General features: G+C 49.9%; 1 protein-coding gene across 1 annotated transcript in view; it reads right to left on the bottom strand.

The window, feature by feature from the left end:
• Positions 1 to 20,015, bottom strand: part of LOC144248828 (uncharacterized) — a 472,843-nt gene that overhangs the window by 315,914 nt on the left and 136,914 nt on the right. The window contains 1 exon segment of the mRNA XM_077790810.1: positions 18,224 to 19,205. Within this exon segment, the coding sequence (XP_077646936.1) occupies positions 18,224 to 19,205 (982 nt within the window).

The following is a 20,015-nucleotide window of genomic DNA, read 5'->3' on the forward strand; positions in this document are numbered from 1 at the left end:
AAGGGAAAGGCTACTGACAAAGTCAGAATACAACCTGGCCAGCGTGCTGGTAGCAGTCCGAATTGGAGTAGCTGCAGTCCTCTTGGGATGGCAGATGTAGTTGCTGTGCCTTCTCAGAGTACCTGTGGAAAGGCTCCCCTCTGTGTAGAAATCTCCAGTTTTATCCAGGTGGGAATGCCTAGCTCTTCCCCTTGGGCGGAGCATCTCACAATGGGTCATTATGAGTCACAAGGTGTGTCCTTAATCACCTCCTCCTCCTGGACGGTGTTATCTCTCAGGCATTGATGGGGCCATTAACAACAGATAAGGAAAACTGCCCCAAGGCAACTCCTACTCAGATGGGAATTGGAAAACGTTTTTTTTTAAAACTTGGACATTATCCACCCCTTTTTCCTATTTCCATCTTCTTCATGATGAAACCTTACACATAGTTCTCACTTAAGACTAAGTTTCCCTGTGGTACACAACGGGTTTGCCCATCCTTCTGCATTACCCACCAAGTATAACCGGGTCCTTGAGCAAAAACAATCCCACGGATGGGTTTGTCTTTGCCTGGGGTGGGATTAATCCAAACAGTCTTTCCTAAAATACCTTTCATATGTACCACAGGGACTTTATCTCCATCCACTGTCTGCAAGGGTTCAGATTGGGCAGGACCAGCTCGATTGATGGACCCTCGGGTGTTGACTATCCAGGTAGCTTTTGCCAAGTTCAGTTCCCAATTCCTGAAAGTTCCCCCACCAAGTGCCTTTAGGGTGGTCTTAAGCAGTCCATTACATCGTTCAACTTTCCCGGCAGCTGGAGCATGATATGGGATATGATATATCCACTCAATCCCATGTTCTCTGTCCCAGGTGTTGATGAGGCCATTCTTGAAATGTGTTCCATTGTCTGACTCAATTCTCTCAGGGGTGCCGTGTCTCCACAAGACCTGTTTTTCTAGGCCTAAGATGGTGTTCTGGGCAGTGGCATGAGGCACAGGGTAGGTTTCCAGCCATCCTGTGGTTGCTTCCACCATGGTCAGTACATAGTGCTTGCCTTGTCGGGTCTGGGGAAGCGTGATGTAGTCAATTTGCCAGGCTTCCCCATACCTGTATTTCAACCATCGCCCACCGTACCACAGAGGCTTCATCCGTTTGGCCTGTTTGATTGCAGCGCAGGTCTCGCAGTCGTGCATGATCTGTGAGATGCTGTCCATAGTAAGATCCACCCCTCGGTCTCGTGCCCATCGGTATGTTGCGTCTCTTCCCTGATGACCAGAAGCGTCATGGGCCCAACGAGCTAGGAATAGTTCTCCTTTATACTGCCAATCTAGGTCTACTTGTGATATTTTCACTTTGGCAGCTCGGTCTACCTGTTCGTTGTTGTGATGCTCCTCAGTAGCCCGACTCTTGGGTATGTGTGCATCCACGTGTCGAATCTTCACGGTCAGCTTCTCTACTCGGGAGGCAATGTCCTGCCAGATCTCGGCGGCCCAGATGGGTTTCCCTCTGCGCTGCCAGTTAGCCTTTTTCCAGCGACTTAGCCATCCCCAGAGAGCATTAGCTACCATCCATGAGTCGGTGTAGAGATAGAGCCTCGACCACTTCTCTCGCTCAGCAATATCTAAAGCCAGCTGGACAGCTTTAAGCTCTGCAAGCTGACTTGATCCACTTTGTCCCTCAGTAGCTTGTGCCACTTGTTGTGTGGGGCTCCACACTGCAGCTTTCCATTTCCGGCTAGTGCCTATGATTCAGCAGGAACCATCCGTAAAAAGGGCATATTGTCTTTCAGTTTCTGGTAGCTCATTATATGGTGGGGCCTCCTCAGCACGTGCCACTTGCTCCTCTTCTTCAGAAGACAATCCAAAAGTCTCCCCCTCAGGGCAGTTTGTTATAATTTTCAGAATCCCAGGGTGATTCGGATTTCCAATACAGGCACGCTGAGTGATGAGGACAATCCATTTACTCCATGTGGCATCAGTGGCATGATGTGTAGAAGGAACCTTTCCTTTAAACATCCACCCCAGCACTGGTAGTCGGGGTGCCAGAAGCAGCTGTGTTTCAGTGCCAATTACTTCTGAGGCAGCTTGAACTCCTTCATAGGCAGCCAAGATTTCTTTCTCTGTGGGAGTGTAGTTTGCTTCAGAGCCTTTGTAGCTCCGGCTCCAAAATCCCAGTGGTTGACCCCGAGTCTCCCCAGGCACTTTCTGCCAAAGGCTCCAGGACAAACCATGGTTCCCAGATGCAGAGTAGAGTACGTTCTTGACCTCTGGTCCTGTCCTAACTGGGCCAAGGGCTACAGCATGAGCGATCTCCTGCTTGATCTGAGTGAAGGCTTGTTGCTGCTCAGGGCCCCAGTGGAAATCATTCTTTTTTCAGGTGACCAGGTAGAGAGGGCTCACAATCTGGCTGTACTCGGGAATGTGCATCCTCCAAAAGCCTATGGCACCTAGGAAAGCTTGTGTCTCCTTCTTGTTGGTAGGTGGAGACATAGCGGTGATCTTGTTGATTATTTCTGTCGGGATCTGACGACGTCCATCTTGCCACTTGACTCCTAGAAACTGAATTTCTTGAGCTGGTCCCTTAACCTTGCTTCGTTTAATGGCAAAACCAGCTTTCAGTAAAATCTGGATAATTTTTTCTCCCTTTTCGAAGACTTTCCCTGCTGTGCTCCCCCACACAATGATGTCATCGATATACTGTAGATGTTCGGGAGCCTCGTTCTTTTCCAGTGCAGCCTGGATCAGTCCATGGCAGATGGTGGGACTGTGTTTCCACCCCTGGGGCAGTCGGTTCCAGGTGTACTGCACTCCCTTCCAGGTGAAGGCAAACTGAGGTCTGCATTCCGTTGCCAAAGGAATGGAGAAGAAGGCATTTGCAATATCAATGGTCGCATACCACTTTGCTGCCTTGGACTCCAGCTCGTACTGAAGCTCCAACATGTCTGGCATGGCAGCGCTCAGTGGTGGTGTAACCTCATTCAGGCCGCGGTAGTCCACCGTCAGTCTCCATTCCCCACTGGACTTGCACACTGGCCATATAGGGCTGTTGAAAGGTGAATGGGCCTTGCTGACCACCCTTTGGCTCTCCAATTTACGAATCATCTCATGGATGGGGGTCACAGAGTCTCTGCTGGTACGATATTGCTGACGGTGCACTGTTGTCATGGCAATTGGTACCTGCTGTTCTTCAACTCTCAGCAGTCCCACAGCAGAAGGGTCATCTGAGAGACCAGGCAAGGTATTCAGTTTCCGGATGTCTTCTGTCTCTACAGCAGCTATCCCAAAAGCCCAGCGATGTCCTTTTGGGTCTTTGAAATATCCATTTCTGAGATAGTCTATGCCAAGGATGCATGGGGCCTCTGGACCAGTCACGGTGGGGTGTTTCTGCCACCTGTTCCCAGTTAAACTCACTTCAGCCTCTAATACAGTAAGCTGCTGGGATCCTCCTGTTACCCCAGAAATAGAAATTGATTCTTCTCCTACATATCTTGATGGCATCAGGGTACATTGGGCACCGGTGTCAACCAAAGCTGTATATTTTTGTGGTTCAAATGTGCCAGGCCATCGAATCCACATGGTCCAATAGATCCGATTGTCCCTGTCCTCTACCTGGCTAGAGGCAGGGCCCCTCTATTCCTGGTCATGGTACACGTTGCTCTCTTCTGGTAAATAGGTTCTTGAGGTTCCTTCAAGAGGATCAGTTATATCATTATTCTTATATTGTCTGGAACTCTGTGTTTGAGAGACTGGAGCAGCATTGACTCTTTTTGTGTTAGGTGTTCTTTTTAGTTCACGTACTCGGGCTGCTAAGGAAGAGGTGGGTTTTCCATCCCACTTCCTCATGTCTTCTCCATGCTCCTGAAGAAAAAACCAGAGGTTTCCTCGTGGAGTGTATCCTCTCTCCTTGGCTTGGGAGCGCTGGCTCCTAATGGCAGAGATTCTTCTTGGTTCTGGTGAAATATGGTAGCCTTCTTCCTTAAGTTCCTTTTTTAGTTTCTTATGACTCTCTTCAATCAAGTCCCGGACTTGCTCAGCCAACCTTGTTTCCACGGACAAGACATGGGTACAAAATGGGGCGGTGACCGTATCCTCGTAAATTCTTAATTTATTGGCTAAGACGCCCACCCTGTCCTCACCTTCTCTCCACTGCAGTGTTGCCAGGTAACGAGAGTACATCTCTGGTCCACGCCGTGCAAATCGCAACCACATTTGTGATGTGCACTGGACACAGTCTGGACTCTTAGGAAATCTCTCATCTTCTGCAAAAATTATCTCCAACACAGCCAATTCCCTCAGGCATCGGATACCTTGTTCCATGGTATTCCATTTTCCTTGGAGCACCTGGAGGTCTTCTTTACAAAGGTATCTGTCCCTCACACTTGCGAGCAGTCGCCGCCAGAGGCTGAGAGTTTCCTGGGTTCTCCCAATCCCCTGGTCAATGACCACATCCCGGGATAGTGATCCCAGTTGCCTGGCCTCACTTCCATCCAGAATGGTGTCATTGGCTGCAGCGTCCCAGATGCGGAGAAGCCAGGTCAGGATGGACTCATTTGTCTGGCGGGTGAATTCTCTCCGCAGGTCACGTAGCTCACCCAGGGATAGAGAGCGAGTGATGATCTCTGGTTCCGTCTCTTCCACTGGGTGCGAGGGTCCTGCAGTGTCCTCATCAGTCACTATGCGGACTGATTTGCTCCTCGATTTCTTCTTCTGAACGGGGGCAACTACTATGGGTTCAGGCTGCTCTGGTTTGGTGATGGTTTGTGTGGAGATGCTGATGGCGCTTTTGGTTCCTTCCTCCTCTGTGCCGGTCTGTGTAGACATAGACATTTTTGCTTTGCTTTTTATTTTTTCCTCCATTACAGTCTGCGTAGACACGGACACTGTTGTTTTCCTTTTGGTTTCTTCTTTCTCTATGGCAGCCTGTGTTGACATGGATGCTGTTGTGGTATTCTGTACAGGCACGGACACTGCTGCTTTCCTTCTTGTTTCCTCTTCCTCAAGAAGACGCTGCACCACACTATGTATGTTTTGCTGCACCACACTATGTAGTGTTTTGTTTCTAAGCATGTTGCAGATTGTGCACAGAAGACAAAGAACTAACAACAACATTATGCTGTTCTTGGCATCCAGAGGGAACTTAACATTTTCAAAAGCTGCTGTGTCAAGCCTGAAAGGTTTGAAAAAACCATTCTTTACCCCTCCCCCCAGGGGCTGGGTGAGGTTGCTGAGGCCCCAGACGTAGCAGCCTAGATTAGGACAAGCAAACAGAATTGAGTACATATTCCAAATCATGTTCATTGCCTCAGAGGTCATAATGCAATAGACATAGTAGACCAATAAAGCAATTCTCATACCATACCCTGATCTACACATGAGCATTACAATTGCCAAATAATTCCCCACATTCGGGAAAATATAGAGAGCTAGGTATAAGACCCAAAAAAGCATGTTAAGCATCATAGTGAAGAGGTACCCTCTACAATACAAGATTGTAATTCTGACTTCTCTCAGTAATTTCTTGCCCCATGTTGGGTGCCAAAAATTTGTCCTGGTTTGAAAACAAAACCGGTGAGAGACTCTAAGTCAGAAATACAATTTATTGGGAAAAGGGGAAAAGGACAAAAATATATGCAATACAAAGGGAAAGGCTACTGACAAAGTCAGAATACAACCTGGCCAGCGTGCTGGTAGCAGTCCGAATTGGAGTAGCTGCAGTCCTCTTGGGATGGCAGATGTAGTTGCTGTGCCTTCTCAGAGTACCTGTGGAAAGGCTCCCCTCTGTGTAGAAATCTCCAGTTTTATCCAGGTGGGAATGCCTAGCTCTTCCCCTTGGGCGGAGCATCTCACAATGGGTCATTATGAGTCACAAGGTGTGTCCTTAATCACCTCCTCCTCCTGGACGGTGTTATCTCTCAGGCATTGATGGGGCCATTAACAACAGATAAGGAAAACTGCCCCAAGGCAACTCCTACTCAGATGGGAATTGGAAAACGTTTTTTTTTAAAACTTGGACAATTAATAATAAATAATAATGAAGAGTGGATAAAAGTTTCTGTAATATCGAGTGATTAATAATTAATAATTACTAATATATAATAACATATATTGAGTTTTTTGTGATATTGATTAATAATTTATAATTTATATTGGATTATTTTATTTTTAACATTGATTAACACTATTGGATTTGTTACTTTGTAATATTAATAATAATAATATAGGATTGATTTCCTTGTAATATTGATTAATAATAAATAACGAATAACATAGGATTAATTTATGTGTAATATTGATTCTTAATAATCAATAACTAATAATTAATATTGGATAGATTTCTTTGTAATATTGATTAATTAATCCTTAATAATTAATAATAGATCAACTTATTTTTAGTGTTGATTAATTAATAATCAATAGTTTATATTGGGTCTATTTCTTTGTAATGCTGGTAATAATAAAGAATTAATAATTACTACTGAATTTATTTCTCTGCAATATTGATTAATTAATAATCGATAGTTGATATCGGATAAATTTATTTGTGATGGTTAATAATTAATAATCAATTATCAATAATCAATAAATAATATTGGATTGATTTCTTTGTAATATTGTGAAAAATGCCAATTGAGTGATGCGCTGGTATTGATTATTGATAACTCCCTGCTATTGATTATTGATAACACCCTGTTATTGATTATTGATAATCTGCTATCAATTATTGATAAATCACTGCTATTGATTATTGATAACTCCCTGCTATTGATTATTGATAACACCGTGCTATTGATTATTGATAATCTGCTATAGATTATTGATAACTCACTGCTATTGATCATTGATAACTCCCTGCTATTGATTATTGATAATCTGCTATTATAGATAACTCTCTGCTATTGATAATTGATAACTCCCTGCTATTGATCATTGATGACTCCCTGCTATTGATTATTGATAATCTGCTATTGATTTTTTATAACTCACTGCTATTGATTATTGATAATCCACTATTGATTATTGATAACTCACTATTGATTATTGATAACTCCCTACTATTGATCATTGCTAACTCTCTGCTATTGATTAGGATGTGTGGAGATGAAGGAACAATGGGAAAGGAAATCTCTTTTTTTTCCTTTTTTCCCCCATTTTTTTCTCCTTTTTTTGCCCCTCTCTCTCCCGTGACAAAAGCGAAGATTTGATGAAAAATCGATAAAATGGGAAACAGAACTTTTTTTAAATTGCTTTTTTAAAAAAAATCAGTGAACAATTGGAGCTGGGTAATTGGTTCTTTAATGACTTTAAATTTGTGCTTTGGGTTTTTTAATCAATGCTTTAAAAAACAACCTTAAAATCCAAACTGGAACAAACTCCCCAAGTGTCACCAACCCCACCGGTGTCCCCAATGTCCCCAAATGTTCCCAAATGTCCCCAAACCTCCCCAAATGTCTCCAAACCTCCCCAGATGTCCCCAAACCTCCACAGACCTCCCCAAATGTCTACCAGGCCCATCCCCGCCATGTCCTCCACGCTGGGCCTGGTGGCACCTGTGGGGACATTGGGGACACGTCACCGACACCCCTGGGTGACACTGACACCCCTGGGTGGCACCGAGCCCATCCTGGTGGCACCGGCCACCCCCTGATGTCCCCAGCTCTGCTCCTGATGTCCCTTAGGAGATCCCAGTCCTGTCCCCAGTGTCCCAAACCCCATCCCCGGTGTCCCCAACCCCATCCCAGGTGTCCCCAGCCCCATCCCAACTGTCCCCAACCCCATTACTGATGTCCCCAACCCTGTCCTCAGTGTCCCCAGGCATCTCTGCTGTCCCAAGACCCTCCAAACCCCATTCCCGATGTCCCCAGCTGTCCCCAACCCCAATCTTGATGTACCCAACTCCGTCCTGGTGTCCCCAACTCTATCCTCAATGTCCCAAACCCCATCCCAGGTGTCCCCAGCTCCAGTCCTGGTGTCCCAAGACCATCCACACCCCATCCCTGATGTCCCCAGGTGTCCCCAAACCCCATCCCTGATGTCCCCATGTGTCCCTCACCCACCACCACCACAGTGACCCGGTGTGGCACGTCCTAGCTGGGCCCCAGGGTGGTCACCAAGGTGTCTCCCTCGGTGTCCCCCTCAGTGTCCCCCAAGCGTGGCCTGGGGTGGCTGCGGGCATGGTGCTCCCAGTGGATCTCCACCTCCAGCGGGAAGAGCCGACGGCGTCGCAGCGCAGCTCAGCCGGGAGCCCCGGGGACAGCCGGGACGGCAGCAGGGACACCCGGGGAGGGGCTGGGACACGAGACAGTGAGCTGGGGATACTGGGAGGGACTGGGGGAAACTGGGATGGACTGGGAGGGACTGGGACATACTGGGAGGGACTGGGACATACTGGAGCCCCGGCCCCGCCCATTCCCGGCACTGACCAATCACGCGGAGCCGCAGCACCTGCTGCACCTGCCCTGGGGCGCGCTCACAGAGCAGACGAAGGCGCCGTTGTCCGACCCCGAGAGCGGCGGCAGCTGCAGCGACACCTCCCTGGCGCCCCCCGGCGGCTGGGAGGACCGAGGAAACGTTCGGCCTCAGTGGCGCCCCCCGGCGGCTGGGAGGATCGTGGCCGTTCTGTGCCCAAAATCCCACCAGAACCCCCCCCCAAAAAACCCCAAAAATACTCCCAAAACCCCACAAAAATCACCCCCTAAACCCTTCCAGAAACACACAAAAAACGTCCTTAGAAATCACCCCCAAAACTCCCCCCAAAAAAACGCAAAAAATGCCCCCAAAACCCCCAAAAATCACCCACCAAACCCCTCCAGGACCTCCCAAAAAACCCCAAAAAATGCTCCCAAAACCTTCCAAAAAAACATTCAATGCCCACAGCGCCCCCTAGCGGCCATGAGGACCGAGGCTGTTCCGTGCCAGTAGCGCCCCCTGGTGGCCGGGAGGACCAAAACCACCCACTGCCAGTGGCGCCCCCTAGCGGCTGGGAGGACCAAAGCAGTTCCATGCCCACAGCGCCCCCTGGTGGCCGGGAGGACCAAGGCTGTCCATTGGCGCCTCCCAGTGGCCAGGAGGACTGAGGCTGCCCACTCCCAGCAGCGCCCCCTGGCGGCCGGGAGGACCCGACACCCCCTGCTCGGTGGCGCCCCCCGCTGTCCCTGCAGGGCTCCGCAGCCCCTCCCCTCCCCTCACCTGTGCGGTGCCGGGGGGGCTCCCGTGGCCCCCCAGGAACAGCAGCACCCCCGGCACGGCCTCGGTGCGGCGGGCGGCGGCCGAGTCAAAGGCCAGCAGGCGCCGTGTGGCGCCTTGGCAGTGTCGCAGCCACTGCAGCGTGAAGGGCTCGGCCGGGGGCGCGAAGGCGCAGTGCAGCTGCCCCGGCGCCCCCAGCAGCGCCCGCGTCTGTGGCGTCCATGTGGACACTAACAGGGACACTGAGGGGTGGGACAGGGCGTCATGGGTGCGGGGACATCGGGGACAACGGGGGGACATTTGGGATGTGGGGACATCAGGGATGTGGAGGGACACTGGGGACATCGGGGACAACGGGGGGACATTTGGGATGTGGGGACATCAGGGATGTGGAGGGACACTGGGGACATCAGGGACAATGGGGATGTGGGGGGACATCAGGGATGTGGGAACATCAGGGACATCAGGGATGTGGGGACAACAGAGAGCCACTGGGGACATGGGGACAGTGCGGGGGCATAGGAGACATTGGGGGACATGGGGACAATGTGGGGACATTGGAGACATTGAGATATTTGGGCCAATGGGGAGGGGACACTGGGGACATCAGAGACATCGGGGATAATGGGTGGACACTGAGGACATGGGGACAATGCAGGAGCATAAGGGACAATAGGGGGACATCAGGGATGTGGGGACATTTGGGGGGACATCAGGGATAACGGGTGGACATTGGGGACATCAGAGACATCGGGGACATTGGGGATATTGGGACAGTGGGGGGACAATGGGGACAATGGGGACAATGGGGATGTGGGGTGTCCTGGCTTGTAAGATAGGCTTGTATTCTATTTGCCATCTGTTGGAGGTTGGGCAGTTTTCTTATCTCTTCCAAGAACAATGTCTCCCTCCGGGGAGATATCTTCTGTTCATGGACCATTGAATGACTCACTGCATGACCAGTAAAGTTACATCATCCCATTGTGAGATGCTCCACCCAGAGGGAGGAGCCAAGCATTCCTACCTGCATAAAATCAGCACTTTTTGAGACACTGGCAGCCACTTTGCTGGATTCCCCGAGGAGCAGCTTCTTCTCTGCTGGATTCCCAGAGGAAGACCAGGCCCAACTACTACCAGACCTTCAGAGAAAACTCCACCCTTCTAGAGATCACCACTTCAGCAGCATTTCATCTGCCACTCCAGGAGGAGCAGCCACCATTTTAACTGGACTATTACCAACACCCTGACTCCTCAGGGTGTCAGGTTTCTGACTCTATCCACTATTTTGTTTGTACTAATTGCATTTTTTTAAATTTAGTTTTTTTCCTAGTAAAGAACTGTTATTCCCATTCCCATATCTTTGCTTGAGAGCCTTTTAATTTTGAAATTGTGGTAATTCAGAGGGAGGGGGGTTTACCTTTTCCATTTCACAGGAGGGTCTTCCCTTGCTACACAGACTCCTGTCTTTTCAAACCAAGACATTGCATCAGCCCGTTCAGGGAAAACGGCTAAAGATGTCTCTAGAACTTCACTGCTGCTTTTGTAACTCTGGGTATACCACCTGAAGTAAAGGCAATGGCCCAGCTTATACTTCCTGCTGAGTTGCTACCTTTTTTGCCTTTGGGGAATTATGCACAAAACAGGTATTCCTCATTCCTCAAAAGGCCAATCTGTCACTGAACATGGCTCCCTCAAGCGTCTCCTGGTACAATAGAAAGGGGGGGGCCAGAGAGGACAACCCTTCTGAGAGACTGCAGAAAGCCTTTTATGTGTTCAACTTCTTGAAATGATCTTTGATGGACCCCAACCCCTGATTGTTGGACATTTTAATTGTAATTCACAATTGCAACAAAAGGAAAAATCCCTTGCCTTAGTGAAGGATCCAGGATCTGGTAAGATATTGGGGCTTTATCCTTAGGTCACCTGATGTCACCTGGTGTCACCACTGAGTCAGGAACAAGAGTCAGGCGACACATAAAATCTAACTCTCTCCAGGAGACTAATACTAATTTTATTAGGAACCCATTCCTTCTTATACACTGCTGCAACACCGGTAGACCTGACTGGTCCTTTAATCAACACACCTCACATGATTGGCTAATTAAGGAAACACCCTTTAGTAAACATCTTATAAGAAAACAACTGTTCAAAACACCAGCTGCAAGATTGCTTTAATTCTTTCTCTCAGCCTTCTCAAAACTCCCCAGAACAATTCCTAGGAAAGTTTACCTGGCTTTCTCTCTGACCAGGCTGGGGTAGAGGTTTTGCTTGCATGTCCACAGAGAATGGTTCCAAGTGGATTCCAGCAAACAATGTGAAGGTGTTTTGAGATTCTTTGACTGCATCACTTGAAGATTCACCTTGAACATCAACATTGGAGGAGAACCCTTGTGAACAGGACCTTGCCACTACATCAGCACCTGTTTAACCTCTAACAGACTTATGCCCTTGGGAAAATGGTTATGATTATCCAGTGGTATCAGGGCTTACAGGGCTAGATCAGCTTCTGGGGGATTGGAGACTTAGTGGATGGATAAGAAATTTAGTTAAAATAGGCTTATATGTATTAGGATTATATTATGTTTTGTTATGCTTATTGTATTTTATATTGTGTGAAAAAATTAATAGACAAATCACTTAAGAATGTATTTTTGTTTGAACAGATACGGGGAGGTATGGGGAATAAAACAGAGAGTACAGTGGAACTGATAAAGGGGCCTGATATCTTCTTCTTCTTCTGCCTGATTGAGCAGAAACCATGGCAGAGACAGACACAGAGAAAGTCTCCCTGGGCAAGAAGTGACCAAGAAACATATTGTGAGACATAGTGATAAAATAATGTTACCAGGTGATGTGACGTCATAAAGAAGTTTAACCAATGGGAAATTGTTACCAAAAACAGAGCCCTATATAAGCCCCATACAAGTGAAACTCTATATAAACACCTGATACACTCAATAAAATTGGCTTCTGATCCCAACTCAGATGCCCCCGACTCTCCATCATTGATAACCCCTGGTCTGGGTGATCCCTGTTGGGTGGGGGGAAAGTGTTGTAGAGATTTCTTTCCCTTCTCCTGCTGTGATTTGGATGGTAATAAATTCCCTCCCTGTGCCCGGGCTGGGACTGTTTTGCCAGTGCTGGTGCTCGGGGCGGGATCTCTCCCGATCCTTTTCCTACTCCCGCCTTCCCTCAGCCAATCAGAGACAGCGCGGCTGATGACTCACCAGTTGCTGGGCAGACCCGCAGCGACCAGCGGTCCCGGCCGGACCCGCCCCGCCACGGCCCAAATCCTCCCAAATCCTCCAAAATCCTCCCCAAATCCTCCCAAATCCTCCCGAATCCTCCCAAATCCTCCCAAATCCTCCCAAATCCTCCCGAATCCTCCCGAAATCCTCCCCAAATCCTCCCCAAATCCTCCCCAAATCCTCCCCAATCCTCCCAAATCCTCCCGAATCCTCCCGAATCCTCCCGAATCCTCCCCAAATCCTCCCCAATCCTCCCCAAATCCTCCCAAATCCTCCCAAATCCTCCCAAATCCTCCCAAATCCTCCCCAAATCCTCCCAAATCCTCCCCAATCCTCCCAAATCCTCCCCAAATCCTCCCAAATCCTCCCAAATCCTCCCAAATCCTCCCCAAATCCTCCCCAAATCCTCCCAAATCCTCCCCAAATCCTCCCGAATCCTCCCGAATCCTCCCAAACCCTCCCCAAATCCTCCCAAATCCTCCCAAATCCTCCCCAAATCCTCCCCAATCCTCCCCAATCCTCCCCAATCCTCCCCAATCCTCCCAAATCCTCCCAAATCCTCCCCAATCCTCCCAAACCCTCCCGAATCCTCCCCAAATCCTCTCCGAATCCTCCCGAATCCTCCCTGCCCCATCACAGGGGGTCCTGTGCAAGGCCACGGGGAGCGGCTGCGGCCGCCGCTGGCTCAGGAGCTCTGTGGGCAGGAAAGGGGGTGACACTGGGACTGGGGGTGCTCGCAGGGCTTCCCTTAATGGTGCCTCCTTCGGTGTTGGGTCAAGCGAGAGCTTCTGGAGAATCTCTCCCCACACACAGGACACTCACCGGGCCTCTCCCCGGTGTGGATGTGCCTGTGGGTGACGAGGCTGGAGCTGTGCTTGAAGCCCTTCCCGCACTCAGGGCAGCAGAAGGGCCTCTCCTGTGTGTGAATCCACTGATGCACTGAAGCATGGACAGACGGCTCCTCGACTAATTAAAGCTGGAAAGAAGGGTATTTTATTGCAGTGCTGGACACATGTGGAATCATTTCCAAGTACATGTGCAAGGAGTTGCAGACTCCTGCTTTCTATTTATACAGAAAAGGTTTTACATATCCAAGCTGTTTCTAAGGACACATAATACATAATCATTACCTGCCCGCTTCGTATTATAATCAGCTGAATATCCATTACGGCTGTGCAATCGTGTTTCCTTAACTGGGTCTTTGGGATTTTGAAATAAGGGAGTGGGTGTAAGGGAGGAAGAAAGCTGTCTTCCTCAAGGTAAACTCTTCACCCATGGCCAGTTTGCAGGACTTTTTGATCTGCTGGTCACGGTAGCCTCTCCTAACTGCTGATTATTCTTAAGGCAAGATATTTCTATGGTCTCTGCTCCTTCAGAATTCCTACATCTATCCCTGTCACTCCTAGCTTTACTTTTCTAATATATTTGCTACTCTTTAACTAAGGCATGTGATTTTTGCTAGCAACTTAGCTTCTTAACTAATTTTAAAATCTTAACTAAAATATGTAATCTTCTACTATCTCAGTTATATTCCCAGCTGTCCCCTTGACTCATCCACAGTTTTCAATTATCCTAAATACTTTTCCAGCTGACCCCTTGGCTCATTATGACGAGATTGGAGCTTCTCAGAAACCACTTCCTACACTTGGGACACTCATAGGGCCTCTCCCTGGTGTGAATCTTGTGGTGCTGATGAACTTGGAGATCCACCCAAAGCCCTTCCCACACTCCCCACACTTGTAGGGCTGATTGATTCCCCATCTGGATCACCTGGTGCCAGATCAGGTCTGATCTCCGGAGCTCCAGCTGAAGCCCTTCTCACATTCCAAGTGCTTGTGGAGCTTCTGCCCACCATGAGTCATCTCCACCATCTCTGAGTGCCAAATGGATCTCTGGCTGCCTTCTAGGCACAGAGGGGCTCTTACCTCCTCACAACTCCCAGGGCTGGGTTTGCAGCCCCTCCTTGTGTGGGATCTCCAGGGCTTTTCCTCCCCATTGGGTTCCCATGCTGTGGAGCTGCTCAAAACAGCCTCAAAACAGAGGTTCTGAGCAGCGATTTGTCCTCCCAGGTCTCTGTCTGCAGCTCAGTGCCTGGGGTAAGGAAAGAAAAGAAGAGGAAGGGATGTGGAAGGAAGAAGGATAGAATGAGAAGAGAAAGGAGGGTGGACAAGGAGAGGATGGGATTTGCCTCCATGCCAGAGGGAAGGGGAAGGAGATCCCACCAATTCGTCCCTGGCAGGACAGCATTGGCAGCAGCGCTGTCCTGCAGCCAGGGGCAATGTTGGGCTGATAGGTGGAGCAGAGGAGAGGGGGAAAGGGGCAGTGACTTCCTCCTCACCTGCCTCAGTGTTCCATGCTATCTTCCTTTTCCTCACAGCCTCCACCAGCTCCACCTGCACAAAGGTTGGGATGGACAAATCCTGGCTTGGGAAAAACAAAGGGTGAGCACCTTGGTCCTGCTGCCCAAGTCCAGCTCAAGAAGTCACCACCCTGTTCACAGTTGGATGGGCCCAGACTCTGCTCATCTCCAGAGTCCCCCACTCCTCCAGGCTGCTGGGATCCCCCAGCTCCAGGATTGGCCATTGCTGCTCTCCCCACTCCGATGCCAATTGGAACCCCAAAACCAATGTCCCCCCCAAACTGTTACCACTGCCCCAGCCAGTACAGAGATCGCTACAGGAACCCTTCACAAGTCTCCAAAGGGGCATCTGCGTCTCACCTTTGGGGCAATGCAAGATCCAAATATCCCTTTCCCTGCAAAAAAAACTCCCAGAAATCCCCCAATGGATTTGGGGTGAGCTCCCCCTCCCCACTTACCTGCAGGATCTGGGGGAGTAAATGCTGCCATGACCAGGGGAGCTGCAGACTCAGCAGAAGGGCAGGCAAACCGTGTGGATCTGCTGCGGTTCCTCCTCTTCCTCCTCCTGTTCCTGTTCCTTCTTTTCCCTAACCTCCTCCTCATCTCTATCTCCTCTTCCTATTCCTCCTCCTCCCTGACCACCCCAGATCCCCCTTTCCTACCCACCTCTCCCTCATGGCTGCAGCACCAGCGTTTCGGTAGAGGGAACCTCCCATGAGCCCCCCAGGTATGGGCAGGGGGCTTGGGGACCCACCCAGTGCAGATCCATTCCCCCCTCCCAGAGCCTCACGGAAATCACTCCAGGGATCAAGCGATGGGGACACTAAGGGATGCCCATGGAACCACCCATTTTTGATCCCATCCCCACCCTTCCCTCCCCACTCCCATTGTTCCCCCAACCCAAAGACCCCTCCCAACTCAATCTGAGGGTCCCATTCCTCTCCTGGTCGGAATCCTCTTTTCCCCTGCTCTCCCACCCCTTCCCCATTGTGCCTCCAGCTCTACCTCTCACCCCTGGGCTTGGATTTGGGGATCCAGGCCCCTCCTGTTCAGTTTGAGGATCACATCCCCCCTTTCCCTCAATTCAGGCAGCTCCTGGCAGCTTTTTCCTGGGAGGAATCCCTGAGTTTTGGGACTTTTAGGATGTAGCTTAGGAGGAGAACAGCTCTGTCGGGCTTTCCCCTCCCTGTTGTGGCCCCTCAGCTGTTCCCGACACCCTGGGGGTGCTGGGATTTCCCTCCTAGGGACAAGGATGTTCATCCCCTTCCAGGAGCCCAGTGCCCAGCTGGGGCTCCAGGTCAGGGGTCCTTGAGCAGCTGCCCCAGAACCTCCACCAGGTTCTCCCAGCGCAGCCGGAGCCGCTCGGCCTGGGCTCCCCAAAGGCCTCAGCAAGGTCCAAGTCCTGCCCAGGAACCCTCAACTCCCTCAAACCCAGCATCCCCCTCATCCCCTGCAAGTTCCTCCCATGGCACCGGCCATGGCCATGTCCCCACTTGTCACTGGCCATGTCCCACCATGTCCTCACCCATGGCTGTCTCCCCACCATGTTTCCATCCCTGTCACTGTCCCCCATGTCTCCATCCATGCCTGTGTCTCCCCATGTCCCTAGGGATGGCCCTGTCCCCCTCCATGTCCATTCGTGCCCATGTCACTCTCCATGTCTAATGCTTTTTCTCTTTTTGAGCCTGGTCTTATAAGCTCTCAGAGATAAGCATTATACCCTTGATAGCTCAGCTACCTCAGGTGGCATAAAACAAGCAGGATGGCTCATGTGACAGTGTTGGGAATAAAAAGTTTTAATAAAAGGCAAAAATAAAAAAGCTTTTTACAGAGAAAAGCCAAGTCAGGGCAAAAGGTTCTTGCTCTTGCTAAAACACTTCACAAAAGCAATTAACTTCTTTTGTTCTCTTCTTTTCTAGGGAATTGCTTAGGTGGGACTTTTTGGCTCCTGTCCAATTAGCTACCCTTAAGTTTGAGGTGAAGTCCCAGAGGTCCTATGAGGTGTCTTTCAACCAAATTGAGGAGAGAAACACCTGGCCTTTTGTCCTTTTTAAGGGAACAAAAGGTTAACTTGTTTACTCTGTCAACATAGGGCACATTCTTACACGTGTCCCACCATGTCTGTGTCCTACCATGACCACATCCACTAACTTAGTTCAATGTCTATTTTTACTTCAATATTGGATATTTTAAAGGGATAAAGAGAAATGAAAACAAAATCAAGGCCAAAAGAAAAAGATTTCCATGTCCATGCCGGCTGAGGATCCACGTGCTTGGGTGGAGGGAAGAACCTTTTTGGTGGAGTTTCTACCCCATTGTCTCCAAAATCTTGGTCTTTTCCCCAGTTTTTCCACCATCTGGCTGCAGAAGACACCCTTGGGCAATAGGAAATCAAAATCGTGGAATCCCTGAAGTTGGAAAAGACCTTGTCCTGGTTCAGAGCAAATTTGGGAGACAACCTCCAAAGGGATTCCTCTGGAAAGCAGATTCAATTGGCTCCTCCCCCAGCCAGTTTGGGAAAAGTATCTCCTTGGAGAACAGTGGAAAAAACTGTTTTTTAAAGAATAAAACCTAAACAATATTAAACAATAAAACCTCTTGCTGCTCTAAAAGAGAGACAAACTCAGGAAGTCCCTCCGTGGGTTGTAGCTCAGCTCCCTCAGTCTCTTATCAGTCCCTCCGGTGCTGGAAATGCCACAGTCCAGGCCTGGCCCGCTGGGCCACAGGTGTGAGCTGCCGGTGCTCTTCTGGGTGTTCAGGCCAGAGCAGGTTTAAACAGGTCCAAAGAAAAGGGAAAAGCAGCCACAGTCCAGGGAACTTCTCTGCCACAGCTAGCTAAAACTAATTAACAGCAAAGGAGAGATCTGTACCTCTGTCTGTCCATCTGCAGACAACCCGGCCCAGGAGCAGGAATGTGGAGGAGTGAGTGCAGTTTCTGAAAACAAACTCTGCCCTTCTCTCCCTCCTTTGTTCTCGGAACAAGTCTTAAAGGTGCAAAAATTATAATTCACTATAAACAGAACAGACAACTGGAGATACAAGCATCATATAGTCAACCTAGGACATACCTCCAAGACCATTCAGTATTCCTTGATGCCACCAGAATATAGGATTGAATGCAAAAGATTTTATGGAGTTGGAAGTCATTAAATCTGCTCTCCCCAAGGAATTCTCATTGTTGGTCTGTGCCCCAATGGATGTTCCTGCCACTGGGTTTATCTAGGTGCCCGCAGGGAACGAGGAAGATGTGGAGCCTCCCAGCCAAGTGTCTTCCCAACACAGATAACCAGGCCCATAGATCACCAAGACTGCCCAATGAAGGTCACTCAGGATCATCCATCATGGATCCTCCCATAGGGAATGGAGCTGGGAGGAGCATAAGAAGCTCTTCCCACCCTTGGGGAACTCACAGGGCTTCCCCCCTTAGTGGCGCCTCCGTTGGTGTTTGATCAAGTTTGATCTCTCTGAGAAGCTCTTCCCCCACTTCCCACACTCGTAGGGCCTCTCCCCTGTGTGGATGCGCCGGTGCACAGTGAGATTGGAGTTGTGCTTGAAGCCCTTCCCGCAGTCGGGGCAGCGGAACGGCCTCTCCTCTGTGTGACTCCGCTGATGTACGAGGAGACTGGAGCTGATCTGAAACCTCTTCCCACACTGGGAACACTCGTAGGGCTTCTCCCCGCTGTGGATGCGCTGGTGCTTTCTCAGGTCTGAGTGCCACCCATAGCTCTTCCCACATTCCAAGCAGGTGTAGGGCCGTTCCCCAGTGTGGATCACCTGGTGCCGAATCAGGGCTGAGCTTTCTCTGAAACTCTTCCCACATTCCCCACACTTGTAGGGCTTTTCCCCAGTATGGATCTTTTTGTGTTCCGTAAGCTGGGAGTTGAGGCTGAAGCTCATCCCACACACCCCACACTTGTAGGGCTTTTCTCCAGTGTGGATCCTCTCATGTCTCCTCAGGCCAGAGCTCTGCCTGAAGCTCTTCCCACATTCCCCACACTCATAGGGTTTTTCCCCAGTGTGGATCCTCTGGTGTTGCATCAGGTAGCCCTTCTGGCTGAAGCTCATCCCACATTTCCCACACTCAAAGGGCTTTTCCCCAGTGTGGATTACCGAGTGCTGCATCAGGCTGCTCCTCTGGCTGAAGCTCTTCCCACATTCCCCACACTCAAAGGGCTTTTCCCTAGTGTGGATCCTCTGATGTTGGATCAGAATGAAGTTCCGGTTGAAGCTCCTCCCACACTCCCCACACTCAAAGGGCCTCTCCCCGGTGTGGATCCTCTGGTGAAGTCTCAGGCTGGAGCTCTAGCGGAAACGCTTCCCACATTCCTCACACTCGTAGGGCCGTTCCCCAGTGTGGATCACCTGGTGCTGGATCAGATCCAAGCTCCGGCTGAAACCCTTCCCACATTCCAAGCACTTGTGGGGCTTCTCCCTGCCACGAGGCTTCTCCACCAGCTCCGAGCTCTGGCTGGATCTCTGCCTGCCTTCCTGGCTCAGGGGGGCTCTTTCCTCCCTGCAGCTCCCTGGGCTGGGTTTGCTGCCACTCCTTGTGCGGGATCTCCAGGGCTTTTCCTCCTCCTCCATTTCCTCCATTTTCATTCCTCCCCGGGAATGAAAAATACTGGTCTGGGGGAAAAAAAAAAGAACAGAGCATCTTGGACTGGGAGTTCCTCCTGTCCCCACTTCATCTCACAAAGTCATTGGGCATCGTGTGTCTATAAGAACCTCCAAAACACCAAGGTTCAGCATAAAAATCCTCCAAACTTTAAGACACAGATCAAAACCTCCCCAAACATCAAGATTCAGCAAAAAATTCCTCCAAAACAAAAAGATTCAGCCATTAAAAAAAAATAAATCACCAAAATTTAACCCAATAAAGCTGAGGAATGCCATGATTCACCCCTGTGAAAATCGTGGAACCCCTCAACAGTCACCTGCTGCATGTGGGGTGGCAATGCTCCTGGGGCTAAGGGGAGGCTATAGATACAAAGAGGAATGGAACCTCGCGGTGATCCTTGTTTCTGCTCCTCCTCCTCCGGTGTCCCTATTCTTCCTCACACTCCTCTTCCTCCTCCTATTCCTCCTTCTCCTGCACAATCCCACCCTCTCCTGCCACCTGCATCGTTTGACCATTCTGTTCCTCAAGCCTGCTTCTCCTTCCCTTCTCCTCCTGGCCCCAGGCCCAGCACCCACTGCCGGCTCCCTCTTCCCCCCAGCCCCACAGCATCCCAGCGCAGGGGCA

Source organism: Lonchura striata, unplaced genomic scaffold, assembly GCF_046129695.1.
Source record: "Lonchura striata isolate bLonStr1 unplaced genomic scaffold, bLonStr1.mat Scaffold_92, whole genome shotgun sequence".
NCBI classification, from domain to species: domain Eukaryota; kingdom Metazoa; phylum Chordata; class Aves; order Passeriformes; family Estrildidae; genus Lonchura; species Lonchura striata.